The sequence below is a fragment of the Patagioenas fasciata genome, chromosome 4, assembly GCF_037038585.1.
Source record: "Patagioenas fasciata isolate bPatFas1 chromosome 4, bPatFas1.hap1, whole genome shotgun sequence".
NCBI lineage: Eukaryota > Metazoa > Chordata > Aves > Columbiformes > Columbidae > Patagioenas > Patagioenas fasciata.
The window spans coordinates 58457501-58475885 of record NC_092523.1 but is presented as its reverse complement, the minus strand read 5'-3'; the positions used below and the strand labels follow the sequence as shown (position 1 = coordinate 58475885).

At 45.1% G+C, this 18385-nt stretch overlaps 2 protein-coding genes across 8 annotated transcripts in view; one reads left to right on the top strand and one right to left on the bottom strand.

Annotated features, from left to right (window-relative positions):
- LRBA (LPS responsive beige-like anchor protein) overlaps nt 1–18385 on the bottom strand; it is a 409424-nt gene that overhangs the window by 172871 nt on the left and 218168 nt on the right. For 5 of the 7 annotated variants that reach the window (XM_071807989.1, XM_071807991.1, XM_071807990.1 and 2 more), the window contains 2 exons: nt 17050–17196; nt 14291–14427 (listed from right to left, as the gene is read on the bottom strand). In XM_071807989.1, coding sequence (XP_071664090.1) covers nt 14291–14427; nt 17050–17196 — 284 coding nt within the window. Of the gene's footprint in view, nt 1–6220; nt 6440–6798; nt 7101–14290; nt 14428–17049; nt 17197–18385 lie in introns of those variants that run through there. The other 2 variants (XM_071807994.1, XM_071807993.1) reach the window with 2 other exon arrangements.
- Nucleotides 5711–10986, top strand: MAB21L2 (mab-21 like 2). Its single transcript, XM_065837257.2, has one exon. The coding sequence runs from the start codon at nt 9401–9403 to the stop codon at nt 10478–10480; it is 1080 nt and encodes a 359-aa protein (XP_065693329.1). The 5' UTR covers nt 5711–9400; the 3' UTR covers nt 10481–10986.

Sequence of the window (18385 nt, the reverse complement as noted above, 5' to 3'; positions counted from 1 at the left end):
GTGCTGAAGGAAATATGAGAGGGGGCTGTCGCTACTGTTCTGGAGCTCATTGATAATGACATACCTGCCTCTGTCACCCATTACCCATACTACAAACTACTTAGACCTAACTGAAAAATCAATAGCCTACTTGCACTGGTTCCTGTGGCTGCCTCCTTTGATTGTCAGCTCCTGTCTAGGGTCAGCACTTACATGAAAGGGGCTGTGACTGCCTGATGCTTTCAGGACAACCTAATGATATGAAACTAGCCAACAGAACAGTAAATTCTGTCCCCCTGCCCTCCTCATCAATTAGGCTTTGACTAGGCTTGCCTGTAGAAACCTGACCTTTCAAGTTTAGGTGAATATGGAACTAGCTGAACACACCATTGCCTTCAGCACTGAGCCCGGAAATCCACTGACAGGTTAAACAAAACAGAAGGTTGTAACTGTCATAATTTGTATTGCACTTTCACGCCAACAAGGGTGTTATCAGTGGGGGCAAGCCCTGGAACACACAACGCAAGCACCCTAAGTCACTCTCCCCATAAATTTTCAAGTGAAGGGAGATAAAACATAAATTCACAAATGATCATGCATTTCACGTTCCACTTTCTTTCAAGTTCTCACCCGCAAAGTACATATAAACAATTCCCCTTCGTAGGCGCGCTGGCACTCAGATGCCATGAACTTCCAAGATAGATGACGAATGAGCAAAAGCTACCTGCCCGTGCTTCCTAAGGACTCTTGTATTAGGCTTATTCTCCATTGCATATTTATATGCATGAATACTAATCATCAGTGGATTATACAAATGCACACACCTGTACTTCAGAGCAGCAGGTAGGCATAAATAATTTAAAAGTCCCCAGAAAGCCCTAACTAGTACTTCTGAGTAGGATTCACTCATACATCCTGTATCTTGGAAGTTCATTAGCAACATCTGAATATCGCTGTGACTACAATCGAATAATAAATGTTACATTTTAATGCATCTGCCCTCGCACAATAAATGCTGACAACCATGAAGCGAAGAACTAAAGCATGAAATTTCAGACCTAAAGTGAAGGCTGAACTACATTCTGAAGTCAAAAACAATGGCTTTAGTAACTACATACAGATTTTTTAAGTTAATAGCTGAATGCCCTGCTCCTCTTTTCCTCCTAAATAAATAAATAAAAATATTAAAACCAAGTGAAAATATTTTAAAATACTCTCTTTAGTGCTCCTTTCTTATATATCAATTTTCAAGCAATTATGGTTTTATGTTCTTTTATGCTCCTGCTTCTATAGGCCTACCATCCTTGATATAATAATTACTGGGAAATATAGACTGCACGCATGATCAGAACAATACACACAATTTGAATACTCAAACTTCTTTATACCATGAAAGGATTGGCTGTCTCTACAAACTACAATTATTATTGGTTTTTTAAGCCCTGACAATGCTAAGAATTTTCATTCCACTTAATTCAGTGCATACAGTTAACAACTTTTAATTTAAATACACAAACTACTTCTGTAAACCCTAAGCAAGATTCAGAACAATAATTTAGCTGATGCTTTTTACTCCACAGATGAATCTTCCTAACTCCTGCACCCTTAGTATCCTTCTCACACAAAAACATTCAGTGCCAGATATAAGGATGAGATCTTACATAAATAAATGACAGGAAAACTGCTGCTGTTTGGTTTACAAAGTTTAAGATTCAGTTCCAAACTTCTAGATATTCTTGCAAGCTTTTTTTTCTGAATGCTGCTCCAATGCATGCCAGTCACTGTATTTAGCTTATTCCAAATGCACTTTTGGAAATCAGTATTGAGAAGGGAAAGCAGCTGAATTATGAAAAGACAAAAACTTTTTTCACTAAAGCTTCAAATAAAATGTTATATTGCAACAATATTTGTTATACTGTAACACTCAGTTGTTCTAAGTATACGTGAAACAAATGCAGAGAAGATTTCTTAGAAATAAAAGCACAGAACTGTGTTAAAGCACTTTTAAATAAACAGAACAGCAGTTAGAATTACTATTGCACTCCAAACAAACTACAGAGCAAACACTAGTTAAAAACAGTAGACCTAATTGAGTCTGGATAGACCCCTTTACAGACCTAATGCAATGATTAACTATGCATCTGGTAGCATGTCAAGTCCTTTTTGTGTGCCTATCTGATAGTGAAGTGAAAGGGCATGGACAGTGTCCAGTCCCAGCAAGCAAATCATTTGGAAGCAGTCATAGCCATAGATCAAAGATTTTTCACTCTATCCAAAGTCTATTTAAACCCACCAACTCAGCCCCTTGTTGCAGACAAAACCAGTTAGAAAATAAGAAAGACTCCTTGGGATCCAAAGATAATGAAGGAAGATAGAAGCAGAAAATGAAGAAAAGAAACAGACTGGCAGAACCTTGATTTCCATAGGCCAAGACAGCTGGTTTACATCCCAGTTTTATTTCAGATGGTTAAAGAAAAGGAACAATTTCCATCCCTTAGATCACCAAATATTATTTCAATTAAACTATGCAGATGGCTTCTATACATTATTTGAGCCAATACAGTTTCCTCGCTATGGGAGACAGTACCTTGAACTATTATGCACACAGGTTTTACCTAATTCATAAGTAAACTAAAAAGAGAGCAGCATGTTATCATGAATAAGTTATTTTGAAATAAGATATGCATAGTAAGATATAAAATAGGAATAGCTACGATTTGATTTTCTCATTAGAACCAGTGACAAAACCCCTGCAATGATTTAATAACTGGTAATACAATACTTTCATGTCAACACGGTGCTTCCAATAGATAAAAAATTAATACTATGAAGTACAATACACAGAAAAAGTAGATGGCTTTAACTGTGCATTTAAACTGTACAATATTCGAATGCAGGAACAATTACAAGACTGTTCAAATAGGAATCTTTTCTTTTTTAAGTAAATAAAAATAGCATGACTTTTCTACAGGATCCAAAGTTAAAACAAAATCATCTTAAAATACAGGGAGGGGAGAGAGCAACTCAACATACTCCATACTAGTCACCAGCTCTATTGGGAAGACTGAGCCTCTTCTGTCCCCTCCTCCCACAATATCCTTTCCCTCTATAAATTGCATTAATGGAAACTCACTGAAAGCTTGTAACTTGTACAGTGGTTGTTGAGGAGCACGTGGTATTTGAAGCAATTTTTAAAATATAAGCATATAAATGCTTTCGCTTCTGAAGCTAGAAATTGACATTTTTAAAGGGTATAGCTAGAGAATTTTAGGTTAACTTAATATTATGCTTCATTTCAGCTAGCTGCCTGGTTTTTTTTAATCTTTAAAATAATTGTTTAACCAATAAAACCATACAGATTATCATTTGTTGGCATTATTATTTATGCATATGTACCGATACATGAACATCTAAGACAATTAACACAGCAATCATCACGCACCTACCAATAAAAAAAAAAGTTAAATACCTACAAATAGAATTATTTTTTAAATTTCCAGAACTTTAACTTTGCTTCAAACATCCTTGTAATTTTAATATTTTCTAAAGAAGTGCTGATTTAGCCTCAGAATATTTTTAAGAACCAGACAAGAGAGATTATCTCTGTAGCCCACCTCACATTTTTCTCAAGCAAATAAGTCTTATTGCATTCAGTTGGAGGTCAAGTTGGCAAAATGCCGGCATGTTAAATGCTCTTATACTTTAAAAAAATTGATGTTATTAATGTAATTAATCAACTACTGTAAATAAAGACCAGCAAACACATATTAATTTGTTTATTTCTACTGGATATGTTACCATGTACCCAGCCCAACCGCATCCAATCAAAACAGAAGGCCCACAATAAGTTTTAACAATAAGAAAATGCTTTAAAAAAAAGCACTAGAAATGTTATTTTCTAGTGCACTTGCATGATTTTCCTCAACTGGCAACTTACCAAAGGGCAAACTTACAAAACAGTATTCAGTATCCAAAACAGTCTTACAGCTAAAAGAAGTCACTGCTAGTCATCATGAGAAAAGAGAAGCAATTATCTTTAATACAAGATCCAAAGCATTAAAGAAAGCTTTCAACTGCAGGTTCCTTGTGACTAAGCACCAGAATATGAATACATTCACATTTTAAGACCGAACAGGAGAGCAAAAATGAGGTACTTAAAGGAAAAGTTGGAACCCTCCCCTTTCCTACTCCAGATATGCAAGCCAGAGGAGACTTAGAAAAATGTATAAATTCTTCAATTGCCATACCATTCAGTCTTCATGGAGAAAAGCACAGGATTTATGCAACACCCTTAACTTGATGAGATGCATTAACGGCATGTGTAGAAATGAAACTTATTCTCCTCCAGTATGAGCTATCAACTAACTTCATAAACACAGTCCTTATAACACATTGGTAGGCAGTAAAGCTGAGCCATGACTTTAAAGGGTACACACTGTATACTATTGCATGTAAAGAGAATTTTATCCATCAAACCCACAGCAGCATTTGCTGCAACTGTTAACCCGGTTTTGCTGTGGAGAAACACAGCATACATTACTGAATCACTTATTTTCAAATCCATACATTCCCTGCAGCAGTGCAAGCTCCATCAGCAGTGCAAGAATGTATGAAAATGACAGGCAAAGGGCCCTCACTTTTTTTCCCATACTGTTCTTCTATAAATGGAAGCAGAGCCTTACAAAGCACTTAAAGCTGAGAATGTTTCAAGACTGATCTCCAGGAAGAAAAAAAAAAAACAACATTATGTTCCACAAGCAGATTAATTATATGGTCTTCTGCAAAACTGTTTCATTTAAATTAAAGGAGAGAGAGGGAACCAACTACTAGAAAATAATGAAACGCGAGATGGGTCTCATCTACAAAGCTACCAAGAACAAAGCATGTACATACACATACATATTTCATACGTTATTCATAAAAATATTTCTTATCCCTTTTAAGAGCACCTGTTCCTGCATTCCCTTTTCCCTCTCCTCTCAGGAAGAGGAGAGAAAAAGGGCAGATTGGGCAGAAATCCTCTAATAGCCTCAAGCCAATTTGATTAAACTTTGATTTGCCTTTAAAATTACACCTTGTATCAGCAGCACGTTATAGAAACCTTAAAATACATCATTTAGCATAAAAAGGCTCCGAAATACGTAACTTATGCCACTTCGATAGGCTGGTTAGGCAAGCAAACGCTAGTATGCTACATCATAACACAATGAGAAACGTGTGTTTCTTGCTAAAACTCTTGAGTTGTTTTCCAGTTGTTTTCTGTTGCTGTTTTTTAAGGGTTAATACAAATGCCTAGCATTCTCCTTAAAAGTCTTTGTACATTTAATAGCGGTTCTTCGTTGGTACATTGCCATCCTTAGCGCGAAGAAAATATTGTTGCACGTACCATTTACACGCCTGGATTTACACCAGACCGACCTCCCCGCGGTACCGAGAGGGAGGGGGCAGGAGGAGCCAAGGCAAGAGCAAACCCTCTCTGCGCACCGAGTCCCCTTTCCAGTATCTTTTTACAGAAGCTCTTGCTAACAAAACACTATTGCTCCAGGCAGCGACATGCTGATGTTGGCACTGCTTAAACCAAACAAACACGATGTTTAACAGTCAAATAAAATGTCCCGCAGCCTCCCTAATGAATTTGTCAAGGACCATCAGATCACCCCCGCCCCTGCCTCATTAACTCAAGTATGATGAGACGGATTATAACGAGAGAATACAGATCAATCGGTCTGAAGACTTCAAGTGGCTTTTAGCCCTAAGAGTTTCCCTCTCTGCGGCACACACGCACACGGTCTTTTTAATGGAATACAGTATCTCCTGCTGCTGGAGGGGCTGCCACTTCGTTTTATACACCATCAAGGAGTTGCTGATGGACTTCTACACTAACATACATAAAAGCAGAGGTGACAAGGGTTCTTCAATTATAGCCTCCTCGGATCCTGTTCCCCCTTCAATTATTCATCCCGGCATGAGCGAATTCCACCACAGATGAAGCTGGTCTTAATGCAGTGCGGCCACAAACGGAGAGGCACAGGAGAGAAGGGTTTCACGTGCATTATTTGCTGGAAGTGTTTAAGTTTATTGCTCAAATGATGTTTCTAATTAGCGCTGGGGCAATAAATTAAAGTCGGCTTTTGTTTAGCTGATTTATTATTTACCAGAGCTTCAACCTCAGACAGGAAAATAAGTAATGAATTGTTTTAAATCCGAACATTAGTAACGCTTCTATCATTAGTCACCTTACCGCGGAGGTGGAAGGGGAATCGTCCTCTCCTGCTGCTTTTACCCTAAAAACATGAAAGTGCATTCCCCCCTCCTCCATCCTTGTCCGGGCCGCCTGACGGCTCCATCATCTCCTCCGCGCACCGGACACGGGAAATTCTCGTGCTGCCCACTCTCCGCTGGAAGCGAAACCCGCGGAACCTTCCCTGCCCGCCATTGCTCAGAGGGTCGATATGCAAAACCCCTGACTAGACCGCCAAGAAGTGTCAGTCCGGCTGCGGGCAACCTGGCCGCCTTCGAATACACCCCGCTCCGAGAGAGCCGGGAGCTTCGGCGGGGCGTGTGAAAGGGGCCTCTAGCCCTAACCGACTCTTCCGCTTGCCGGAGGGCGTCCGGAAACGAGGCGTAGGACCCTCGCAGCTCCACCCGGACAGCCGAGCCCCCAGAGACGCTCCGCGTAGGCGAAGCATAACGATGCCTGCCCGGCGCTGCCGCCCTCGCCCTGCCCGGACGGGTCGCATGGAAGGGGCCTCTGTCCGCCTCGAGCGGGTCCGGCCGCGGCCGCAGTTCTAGGGAGGGGGGAGATCCGCAGGCACTTACCCGGCGCCCCGGGGCTGAGAGCCCCGCTCCAGCCCGCGCATCCCCGGGACGCCTAGAGACCATGAGAGCAGCGGCAGTAGCGCCTTTGCGAGCCAGGGGCTCTCCCGTCGTTGCAGCCTGTCCCCTCTCCCCTACCCCTGTGAAGCTGCTTTGCTCGGAGCCTTCCCCGGCCTCGTCTCTCTCCTGACAGGGCCGGGCTCGGCGGGGACATCTGACACCGCCGCCCGCCCGGGCCACACCGAGAACCGGGCGGGCGCGATAGCGTCGGTGGAGGCAGAGTGCCCCAACCTCCGGGCGTAGACCGCCTCAGCGGCATTGGAACAACGACCCGATTCTCAATACGGGGACAACGGAGCCACATCAGTCCCGGTGCCGGGCTCGTCCGTACTTACTGATTCTAGCGCGCAGCGGTACGGTCGGCACAAGACATGTTTCTAATTTAAAGGCACACGGAAAACAGACGCCGATGTTTTCTTTATTAAAATCAGCCAGCTGCAGCGGCAAAAAGAAAAGAACAAGAAGCCGAACACAAGGGCTACGACCTGCTTTAAACCGAAGCTCCGCAGGAAAAGCGCATCGCGTGTGAACGGTCCCGGCGTGCCGGGCACTGAGAGCCGTCCCCGCTCAGCAGGGACCCGCGGCTGCGACGGGATCGCGTCGGGCACGGCCGCGCAGCCCGCTCGGTGCTCCGTAGCCCCGTAGCACGGCCCAGGGCAGGGGCGAAGCCGCCGCGGAAACACGCACTCTCAGTCCGAGAACAGAAGATGGGAAAATTGTCCTCCCGACCGCCTAAGTTTCCGCAGGAGGAACACTTCCTTTTTGTTTTGCAGCAGGTACTGCCTGGGGGGGTTACAGCACTGCGAGCGAGCTGCTCTTTCCGAACTAGCATAACATAGCTACAGTTTTATGTCCAAATCATTCAATACTCTTATTAATACAAACGCATACGCATAAAATATCGTTTCCTTTTCGAATAACTCAATCTTACACTTTAGGAAGATGAACAGAACTTTACGGCACGAGATTTATCTAAATTAACGTGACTACGGTACGGAATACGAGCAGTAAAAGAAGGTGTGCAATTCTGCTCCAGTGACGGTATCACTTTCACTGCTTGAGCCCGGCATTAGCGAAAGAAGATTGATGCTCGTGGTGAAGCAACGGTAGTCTTCTCACCCCCTCTTCCCCTCACACATCAGCACTACTGCTGAGTCTCCTCGCAGCAAGTGGAGGGAGCAGTGAGCTCCCATCACCCTGCCGCCACGGCAAAGTTGCTGCTTTTTCCCATTCCCCCCCGGCCCGCTGGACGCTCGCAGCCCCGCTCACCTCCCCGCCTTCCCCTCCTCCTTCTTCCCCCCGCCCCCCAGCCCGGCTTTAACGCCGGTCATCTCCAGCACGGAGTGGACGGGGCGCCGCCGGGGAGCAGGCGGGAGCGAGCGCGCGTGTGCGCGCCCCCGCGCCGGCCGTGCCCACCGCGATTGGCCGCGCCGCTGACAGCTCGGCAACGATTGTAGGAGGCGGGGCTCCGCCCCCCGGCCGGGCCCCGGCCCCATTCATAAACTACAGGGCCCGCCGGCACGGCCGGAGACACACGGGCACACGGCAGAGGAGGAGGAGAGGCGCAAAAAGTGAGAGCCTCGGCGCGCACTTCCAGGGGTGGGGAGGGGGAGGAGAAGCCGTCCCAGGCACAACAGCTACGCCCTCCTCCCGCTCAGGATAGAACACAGTCTGTGCAAAGAAAAAAAAAAAAAGCAAACAACAACCTCTCTCTCTAGATATATAATCTCAAAACAATCTATATAGAGCTGCAGGACAGGAATGAGAGCTCACAGACCAAGTGCATACGTCTGCGCGTAAAGATAGAGACAGCCACAGAGCCGGGTTCAGACTACGCCTCCAGCAGGAAAAGGGAAATCAACAACACCCCATGACAGTCTGAGAGAGCGGCAGCCAAACTCATGCACATCTCTGCCGGTGCCACGGACTGAAAGAGAGAGAGAGAGGTGGACGGACAGACAGACAGACAGAGAGTTCACTCTTCCGCTCTGGGCATTGCTCGCATTCTTCTCCTCCTCTCGTATCGTGTGCAGTTTTAAACTTCGCTGCCGACCGGCTTTTCTGCGGGGACGTTCTGCGAGTCCTGGGAAATTTGTTTGGGTTGTTTTTTTGTTTTTTTTTCATGATCTATTGAAACAGCATTTTTGTCGCTGCGTGGGGGGGGTGGGCGCCTGAGTGCAGAGGCAGTGCAGATCTCCCTGCCCCCACCACCACCTAAAACTTTGCGCTCCGGGAGCCCGTGGAGGCTGCCCGCCGCTCCAGCACCGGCACCGCCGCTGCCCAGCCCGCACCGTCCCGCTCTCCTGCGACTCACACTTCTCCTCCTCGCCTGGGCATCGCAGGGCTTCACTCCTTTGTGCTTCGTCGTCCTCCCTGATATTTTTTTAATTGCTCTCCTCGGCGAGCCGCTGCTGCCTTCTTCCCCGAGTGGGTGGGGGTCTGCGCTTTGGCTGGTGCCCTCCGCAAAGCTGCAGCCACCGCTAAAGCATTGGATCCCTCAACGTACTGCGAGAGCCCGGTGTACAGCCCGGACCTGTGCCCCAACATGATCGCCGCGCAGGCCAAGCTGGTCTACCAGCTCAACAAATACTACACGGAGCGCTGTCAGGCCCGCAAGGCAGCCATCGCCAAGACCATCCGGGAGGTGTGCAAGGTCGTGTCGGACGTGCTGAAGGAGGTGGAGGTGCAGGAGCCGCGCTTCATCAGCTCCCTAAGCGAGATCGACGCCCGCTACGAGGGGCTGGAGGTGATCTCACCGACCGAGTTTGAGGTGGTGCTCTACCTCAACCAGATGGGCGTCTTCAACTTCGTGGACGACGGCTCTCTGCCGGGCTGCGCCGTGCTCAAGCTGAGCGACGGCCGCAAGCGCAGCATGTCCCTCTGGGTGGAGTTCATCACTGCCTCGGGCTACCTGTCTGCCCGCAAGATCCGCTCCCGTTTCCAGACGCTGGTAGCCCAGGCCGTGGACAAGTGCAGCTACCGGGACGTGGTGAAGATGATCGCGGACACCAGCGAGGTGAAGCTCCGCATCCGGGAGCGGTACGTGGTGCAGATCACGCCCGCCTTCAAGTGCACCGGGATCTGGCCCCGCAGCGCGGCGCAGTGGCCCATGCCCCACATCCCCTGGCCCGGCCCAAACCGAGTGGCAGAGGTAAAGGCGGAGGGCTTCAACTTGCTCTCTAAGGAGTGCTACTCGCTGACGGGCAAGCAGAGCTCGGCCGAGAGCGACGCCTGGGTGCTGCAGTTCGGCGAGGCCGAGAACCGGCTGCTGATGGGCGGCTGCAGGAACAAGTGCCTCTCGGTGCTGAAGACGCTGCGCGACCGGCACCTGGAGCTGCCCGGGCAGCCCCTCAACAACTACCACATGAAGACCCTGCTGCTGTACGAGTGCGAGAAACACCCACGGGAGACCGACTGGGACGAGGCGTGCCTGGGCGACCGGCTCAACGGCATCCTCCTGCAGCTCATCTCTTGCCTGCAGTGCCGGCGCTGCCCCCACTACTTCCTGCCCAACCTCGACCTCTTTCAGGGCAAACCCCACTCGGCCCTGGAAAGTGCTGCCAAACAGACCTGGAGGCTAGCCAGAGAAATCCTCACCAATCCCAAAAGCCTCGACAAACTATAGGGTTAACACCCCCGCGCGGAAAACTCGCCTTCCGTAAACAACAACAGCGCCTAAAAACTTTTTATTTAACGCAAACTACGACGGAAAGAGGCGGCGAAAGAAACGCGCCCCCGCCACCCCCCACCCACCTGCAGCTCGGCGTTTAAAAACTTGCCGACGGTTTTCCCGGCATAAACTCTCACCGCCTTGCACGGAAGAAGGGAAGAGGCTCTCCTCTTGTACTCCAATGTGAATTTTTTAAAAGTCACAAAAAGAAGCAATCGGACTTTTGCAACCTCAAAACGAAACCCGAAAGGTACATTTTTTCCAATCAATGTATAGTCCTTTTCTTATTCTCTCTTGTTTGCCTGAATGTTGTCACCAAGTGAAAAATTATTTAACTATATGTACAAATCGCCCTTTAAAAAAGTTTTACTGATGTTAAATGTATTTCGGTGCCAAGGTCAGATTATGTGCCCCACAACTGACTTGTTGCAAATAGTAATAAAAATATTACTTTAACTTTACACTGACTTTTCGTGAATGGTTCTTATATTCAGACAAGTAGATTCCTTCTGAACCTTAGAAGAAAAATTTCTAAAAGAAACGGAAACACGAGTTGTAGAGATAGTCTAAACGCGACACCTAGTCGAAGCCTTAGCTTGGCATATTCAATTACGTTTTCTAAAGGTCTCTCTAGTTTCTATAAAAATATTCCATGTAAAAACCCCATTTATGTTCCGTAGTTCAGCATGTGACAACATCTGCTATATTTCTATGACTTTAAACTCCCTCTCTAAATCTTAGGAATTTATGGAGCATCGCACAACACCTCGCCAGAATTTAGAATTAGAGCATGCCGTTTCCTACCCTGCAGTCGTCACCTTTCTTTATCTTCAAAGTTTTCTTTTTTACCGATAAATCTCGATCGCTTGCATTTTGTTTTAAAAATTCAACGTTATTTGCTTTCCCTTCTCTGAGCGAACGTGCTATCCATTTGACTTTGACACGAAGGAAATATAGATCTACCCTGAATAATTAATGCGCTTTAAAGCAACCGGTCGATATTTTTTTTAAACAAACATTTGTTTTCCCCGGATTTTTAAGTACAGCATAAAATCGCACCACAGCGTAGCCAGACGAGCAGATATGCAAAACCCGTAAGGAAACGATCCAGTCTTGCATGAGCAAAACCCTGTCGCTCTCCTTCCCTGCCCGAGCCCTCTCTCCTAAAGCTAAACTCTACCGATTCGTCGTATTCTATGGTAGAGGGATTTTGCTTTAAGTTTGCTCAGGACGACTCAGAAATTTTTGGAGTATGTTTCTATCGGGAATGCATTTCTAAGCTTTAAAAGCGTTAACACTATCTGCTCGAGCCGCCCGAACCACTGCAAAGCCGGCTCGGAGCATTTCGAGCAAGTTTAGCGTCCTTTCGGGAAGGTAAAATGTAAGTTCTTGCCCCAAAGGACTATCGCCGTTTCATTGTGGATGGATCCGGAAAGCAACAGCCATTCAAATGTGAGTTGCTTTTGTCTCTAAGTTAAAAACGAAATTAACAAGTCCGACAGCAGCCTGGGAAATAAACTCCCCGCAAAGCCGCGGCGGCGCCGGGGCGGCCCTGCCCATCGGCGGGCGGGAAGCGCCGGCCCGGCCCGGCCGAAGGCAGTCGGGCTGCTTCATCGCCAGCCCCTTCGGCCCCAGGTACCAACGCCCGCCGGTGTTTCACAGGTTTCTTTTCTTGCCGGGTCATCAGAGCGCTTTCCCCATCTCGTGGCTCACCTGGCAAAATGGATTTAGCCCGCGGGGCTACACTTTTCTGCCGAAAACAGCCCCGGAGCGAGAGTCTAAACTCTTGAGTTTATCGCTGCTGATACTATCTCTAGTGCAGTTTTTATTTCAGGAACTTGTCACAATGTTTTCTTTTCAGTAGTTTAGACAAATATACAAGGAACTTACATTTATCAAACAGATGAAGCCTCATTAATTAATCAGGCCTTCTGAGCTACAGCAGATTAGGATTATTTTTTTTTTCCAGGGCGCATTTTCTACAGCAGCTTTAGTCGCCGCTATCAAGATACAGTAACTTAAGCAGAGGGTGGAGCAGTGAGGCGTGAATGCTGGAAAGCAAGCAGAGTTGAAGCTTGTTTTTTTAAATAAAAATAATCAGATATGATTTTTAGTGCGCCCCCGCCCAGACATTAGAAAAGGTTTGTGGGTTTTGTTGTTGTTGTTGTTGTTTCCCCCCCCCCCTTTTAAGACCTCCAGCTAAAGTAAATATCGAAGTAGAATGTAAGAGGTGTAGCTTATAAGTCATGGTACAAACTTCTCCCTTTACAGGAGACCAAATTAAATCTCTTGATTACAGAATTAAAGATACAGTCAAATAAAAAAACATGTCTACTCACAGTTAGGAAAACAACCACTACCAAACACTTGACAAGATAAAATAAAGCAAGCAGGGGAAAATAAAGCAAGCTGAATATATGCTGTATATCTATGTCCCCATAAAACATGTAACAGGAATGGTAAGAATTAGTAACTGTACTCAAATGTCCTATGTGCTAAACACGGAAAACAAAAATGAAGAATAATGCAGATCTGTAAGACTTTTCTCATGCTAATGCAATACAATGCAGAACATTTTAGATGGAAAATGCAATAGAGTAACATCGCAAACTGTCTTTACATTTTATATTTATACCCTTTTTACCATTAAATGTTTTAAAAACACTATGGAAGAAGTAAGCATATCAAAATTTTAAGAGCTATCTCATACTTCAAATAATTTCAAAAAATAATTCAAGAAAAGTTAAATTTCATTTATGCTATCACATAAAAATCACAATTCTACTTAATTGCTTATATTAAATTATAGTTATAAGAAATTGAGAGTATTGTTGTTCAAAATAAATGTATTTCTTGATAGGATTTTATAATCCCAGCTCCCAGACACACAGATGCCTTTTTTAGTACAGACAAGAGCAATTTACTCAGTAGGTATAAAGAGCTGAACTGGGACTTGAAACACAAGGTATTCTCTACAGATCAGCAGAAAACCACTACTTCCAGTGACTTTTTCCTCTTCACAAATAAATTATTACCTTGTTTAATAATAAGTAGGTATTAAAAAAAGAGCCATCACTGTGCTTAAAATGGGGTGTAGGAATATTTACCAATTGTGTTATACTTTTGAAATATTGCTGTAATATGGTAGAAAACATTGAAGTGCAACCTAATTAAAGTAATCGCACAATATACTGCCTTTGAAACCGGAATTTTATGAAAGGTTACTAATTTTAAACGAAACACTGGTAATCAAGTAACTTACAGCAAATAAAGTTTGCGGATACTAGTGAGTCGGTTCAGAAACGTATTTTAAGAGGGCAATTATATTTTCTACCTATGCACAATAAATAGTAACAGGCCCTGTAAAATCTGCTGTGGAATAATACAATACAGAAGCACTGAAATCTTTTAAGTGTAGGAAGTTTAGCACTATGTTACATTGACATTATATAAAAACTGGGCTAAAATCCTTGTTGAACTTTCCAGTATTCACACAGGCCTGTGATTCAAGATGTCTTTATTTAAGATGCCTCCCTGGAGCTTTATTTGCAGCATTCAAGTAGGGTCGAATTGTGGGAGGGGGAGAAAAATGAGAAGGAAAGGAGGTGTCACCTACGTGAAGTTCAGTAACATATATAGCTGGTTGCAAACTTATTAAAGCAGGAACGCTGCAGACCAATAGAGGTAAAGGAAGTCAAATGAAGAATTAAAGGTCTTGGGTAATTTGTCATCATCTCTCAGAGCTTGGGGTCAATGATCTCTTACCTTTGGGTCGATTTTCTTAAAACTAGGATCTTCTTCATCAACCTCAAAGTAGAGCTCAGAAAGAGTGATGGAAAGAGTGCCTTTCACCACTACGGAAGGTGCCACAAGCTGAGCTGGTGTGCTTAGGGCAACTGGACCTGCCGAAGAGTGAAAACACCAACAATATTCAAAACAGAAAAGAGAGCAAGTGCAAATTATTTGCTTTTCAAGCCCAGAATGTTACAATAAAGCAAAGAGCATAGCTCTTCCTTAAAAAGCAAACCTCTTTTTATCCCAAGAAAGAACATATGCAATAGATTTACGGTGTCTCTGTGCTGCCGAACATTGAAGCAACTACAATTGCAAACTGATTCATACATTATACATACCAGAGCAGGCTATAGCATGACAGTATGAAGTTTTTATAGTATTTAATCAGACACATTTTCTTTTTGAGAAACTTCAGGAGCGGCATACCTTTTATTATACACAATATAGATAGTGCATGCATGAACACATGAAACCTTACTGTCAGATATGTTATTTAGGTACTGGAGAGTTTTGATAGCTTACCACAAAGATGAACACAGCAGTCAAGGCTCAAAGTTGCCTGTTAAGTGTTTGCTCATGAATCCTGGAAATCTATTGTTAAGGTTACACAATGTTATAGAGCCTAAAGTAGAATGTTTTAATGATGCTTTTGATTCCATGTTAAATATCATTCAAGGATTTCATACAGTGTTAGTGTAGCTTGGGGACTGTGGGAGTAAACAGCTGGAGGGTTGGTTTTCAACTGAATGAATTTTTCTTGGAATAATCACATCTCCACAGGGCTTATCACAGGGACAAATCAGACTACTACTGAAAACAATAGGTTCAGCATAGGACCTGACAATACAGAGCCTATTATATAAACTAATGCATACAGAAAGAAAACAGGTTAGGTTTGTGATCCAGCTGATTAAGAGGTAAGGAAATGAAGTTACTCGGCTGCAGTATTATTTGACTTCCGTAAAACAGTGGACGATATGAAAGTGACATAGACAATTTTGTTTTAATAAAGCATCTATAAATGAGGTACACACGTTCAGGTAATCAACGTGAGAATAACTGACAAAAAATTCAGATGAATTGTCATTTCCATCGATTGTTAGGAGGGTGATGGTCCTTAATCTCACATCAATCTCAATGTGTGCCACTAGGACAAAAGAAGAGATGCTCTGCTGAGATCAGAGCAGCTTTGCCCTCTATTCCCAACGTACAAATACATTGTGTTTGCAGATGGGCATGAGATAGCTGTGGAACTGCCATGATTTCCCAAAGCTCACCCCCACAAATGGATGAAATAAGCAGCTATGTGTTCTTTTGCTGTCTCCCTTTGCCCTCTGTACATTAGCATGTAATCCAGAGGAGAAATAACATTTTTTCAATCACACACAGACATTCAATTACAGGGCAAGCAGACAGCTGCAGAAGCTGGGGCAGTCCAGGTCCTGTAGAAGACCCCTGACAATTTCCACTTCATTTCTAACCCACACCACTTTATTAGTGAGGATTACTTCTTAATCCTATTGCCATTGTCAAGATTATATAATTAAACTCCCCTTTCACCTCTATTACAGTATGAATGTATTACTCGAACCAGTGAATGAATAATAAAAGAGAAGGAAACAGACAAGGCTGTTGAGAAGGAAACTCATGGTAGAAAGGGAAAAAATATTCACGTATAGAAAATGCCATTGCATTATTCTCCCATTATTTAATTTTACTCCACTATTGCTACACAGGCTTTCTTTATTTCATTATGCTCCGTTTTTAACTTTGATTTTACACAAATAAAAAGAGTGGAATGGGGTTCAGGCAAGGGATAAGCAAACTGCCAATAAACAATAAGTTCCAGTAATTTCACCGAATTATCATACATATGATATGTATCAATGTAAGATTATACTCCTGGCTTCTCAGGGAGCCAGAATTATCCAAGAAATGATATGTTTAACTTAAGTAAATGTACATGGGATACCAGTTTAGAAAGCAGAACACCACAGAAAAGCTTGCATTTTCCCTGTAAACCCATGTTCCTCAAATAACAATAGAGACACTTTATAACTCCCAGTCCCTGAACTGAGGAGGTCATTATTTACATTTTGAATGGTACAGAAATGGACCCACTCCACTCAGATTGCAACATCAGCAAAGGTTGCATGCAACTGAGAAAAAATAATCAAGTTAAAAGATCTGAAGTACTATTTTTGCTTCAGGAAAAAGAAGTTAAGTCAAATAAGACTATGGTCTGTGGAGAAGGGACTTGAAATGGGGGAATGACGGGGGCTTTGAAGGAGTTAAATCCAGAAAGTGTACAAATTCTTCAAACCCGGGTAAATAACCAAGACATATAATTTTATAATTTTGAGGAAAAAAAACGTTAAAGCTCTCCAAAGCCTTTAATTACAGGCAACTTGCCTAATTGCCCTTTAGGAGTGGAAGAAGGTCAAAAACAAAGGAAGTCCTTTTCAAGGTAGAGTTACTTTCTCTAAGGAAGGTTTCCTAGAATATAGACATCTACTATGGAAGCAAGAAAGCTATAAAACCCAGGGAAAGGAAATGCACAACTCTACTCATGTAAACCTTCAGTATCTGAGGTCCACAGAAAATTATCCTTATGACCCAATTACAGGAAGGAACAATTTATTGGTGTGTATCCCGAAACATGATTCACTGCAGAGCAGGGGAGATCAGAACTTAAGAGGCTGAGGAGAAAATGAGATTGCTGAAGTTACCCGTTAAATTCTCCACTTCTCTTTCCTCCATGAATGACATGATATCGTCGTCACCTTCCAAGAGAATCTCACTTTCCGAGTTCTGATTTCCTAAAACTTGGCTCTTGATGGACTGCTTTCCTTTAACAATTATATCTTCATCAGGAGCTGAAATGAAAAAGGTACATTGCTGTCTGTCAAATCTCAGAGGTAACAGTGACAAAGCAGTATTTTTTATTTTTCTCTAAAATGAAAGTTCAGAAAGAACACTGTTTAGGACTAGCTGTGGGAAGTACTTGTCTTAGTTCTCTAATGATAGGACACATCTAATTTTAATCCTGTTAAGACTGCTCGAAATTATCCAGAGCTCTCTGCGGTGTTTAACTCTGCTTCAAGTGTTTATGACAGAGGGGAGGAGAATGTAACAGACTCTCTTCCCCTGGCAACTTTCCTTCAGAAGTCGAGCTCTCCTGTTCGGAAAGCAGGTCCCGATTGCCTGGTGCGTCAACCTGACTCTCAAACCCAGGGTTCAAGCACCGGTTTGCCCTGGCAGCAGCAAGCAGAGACGGTTCCCCTTAGCCAGAGACGAAACCGAACACGCCCCAGAGGGACAACGGGCCGAGAGCGGCGGCAGGACGGTGCCCGGTGGGTCGGGAGCGGTGGGCGCCACCGGGGGCAACGCAACGCGCCGTCGGCGGCGAGAAGGCCCCGGTCCTACAAACCTAGAAGCAGCTGCAGAAACGGGGCAGGAGCGACAGGAGGGGAGGGGGCCGGCCCGGGGGAGGAACTCGCCTACACGGCGGCAAAACCGAAGCACGCTGCGCCCGGCCGCGGCGGCAGGTAGCGGATTCCGCGGCGCGGAGCCGGGCCCCGGGCAGGGCAGGCGGCGGCAGCCCGAGATGGGGGGAGTTCCCTGAGGGCACGCTGAGCTCCCCGGGAGCAGGGGGAAGGGGCAGGGGCTGCCTCCCGCACCACTGGAGCTGCAGCCCCGCACCCCCGCCGCTCCCGTGAGCGACGGGCTCGCCTGGGGACGATACGTGGGGTTTATGAGGAGAAAAAGCCCAAACCCGCCTTACGAGCCGGGGGGCGAAGGCGGGCGGGGGGGGGGAAATTCAGCCACAGGATCACGGCTGGAGGCAGATAAAAGCCTGCACCTGCTTCCCAGAGGCATAACAGAGCGGTGCCCAGCCCTCACGGGGGGCACTTCCATGCTCACACCTCAGCTCTCGGGACGGAAAATAGAATAAAAAGCGGGTTTTACGGAACGCGCGCCGCACGTCCTGACAGGGAAGGCGAGCGCGACGTTTCCTTGGCTCGCGCAGCGCCCGCGCGGACGCCGCCCGCGCCTCCTCGCGCC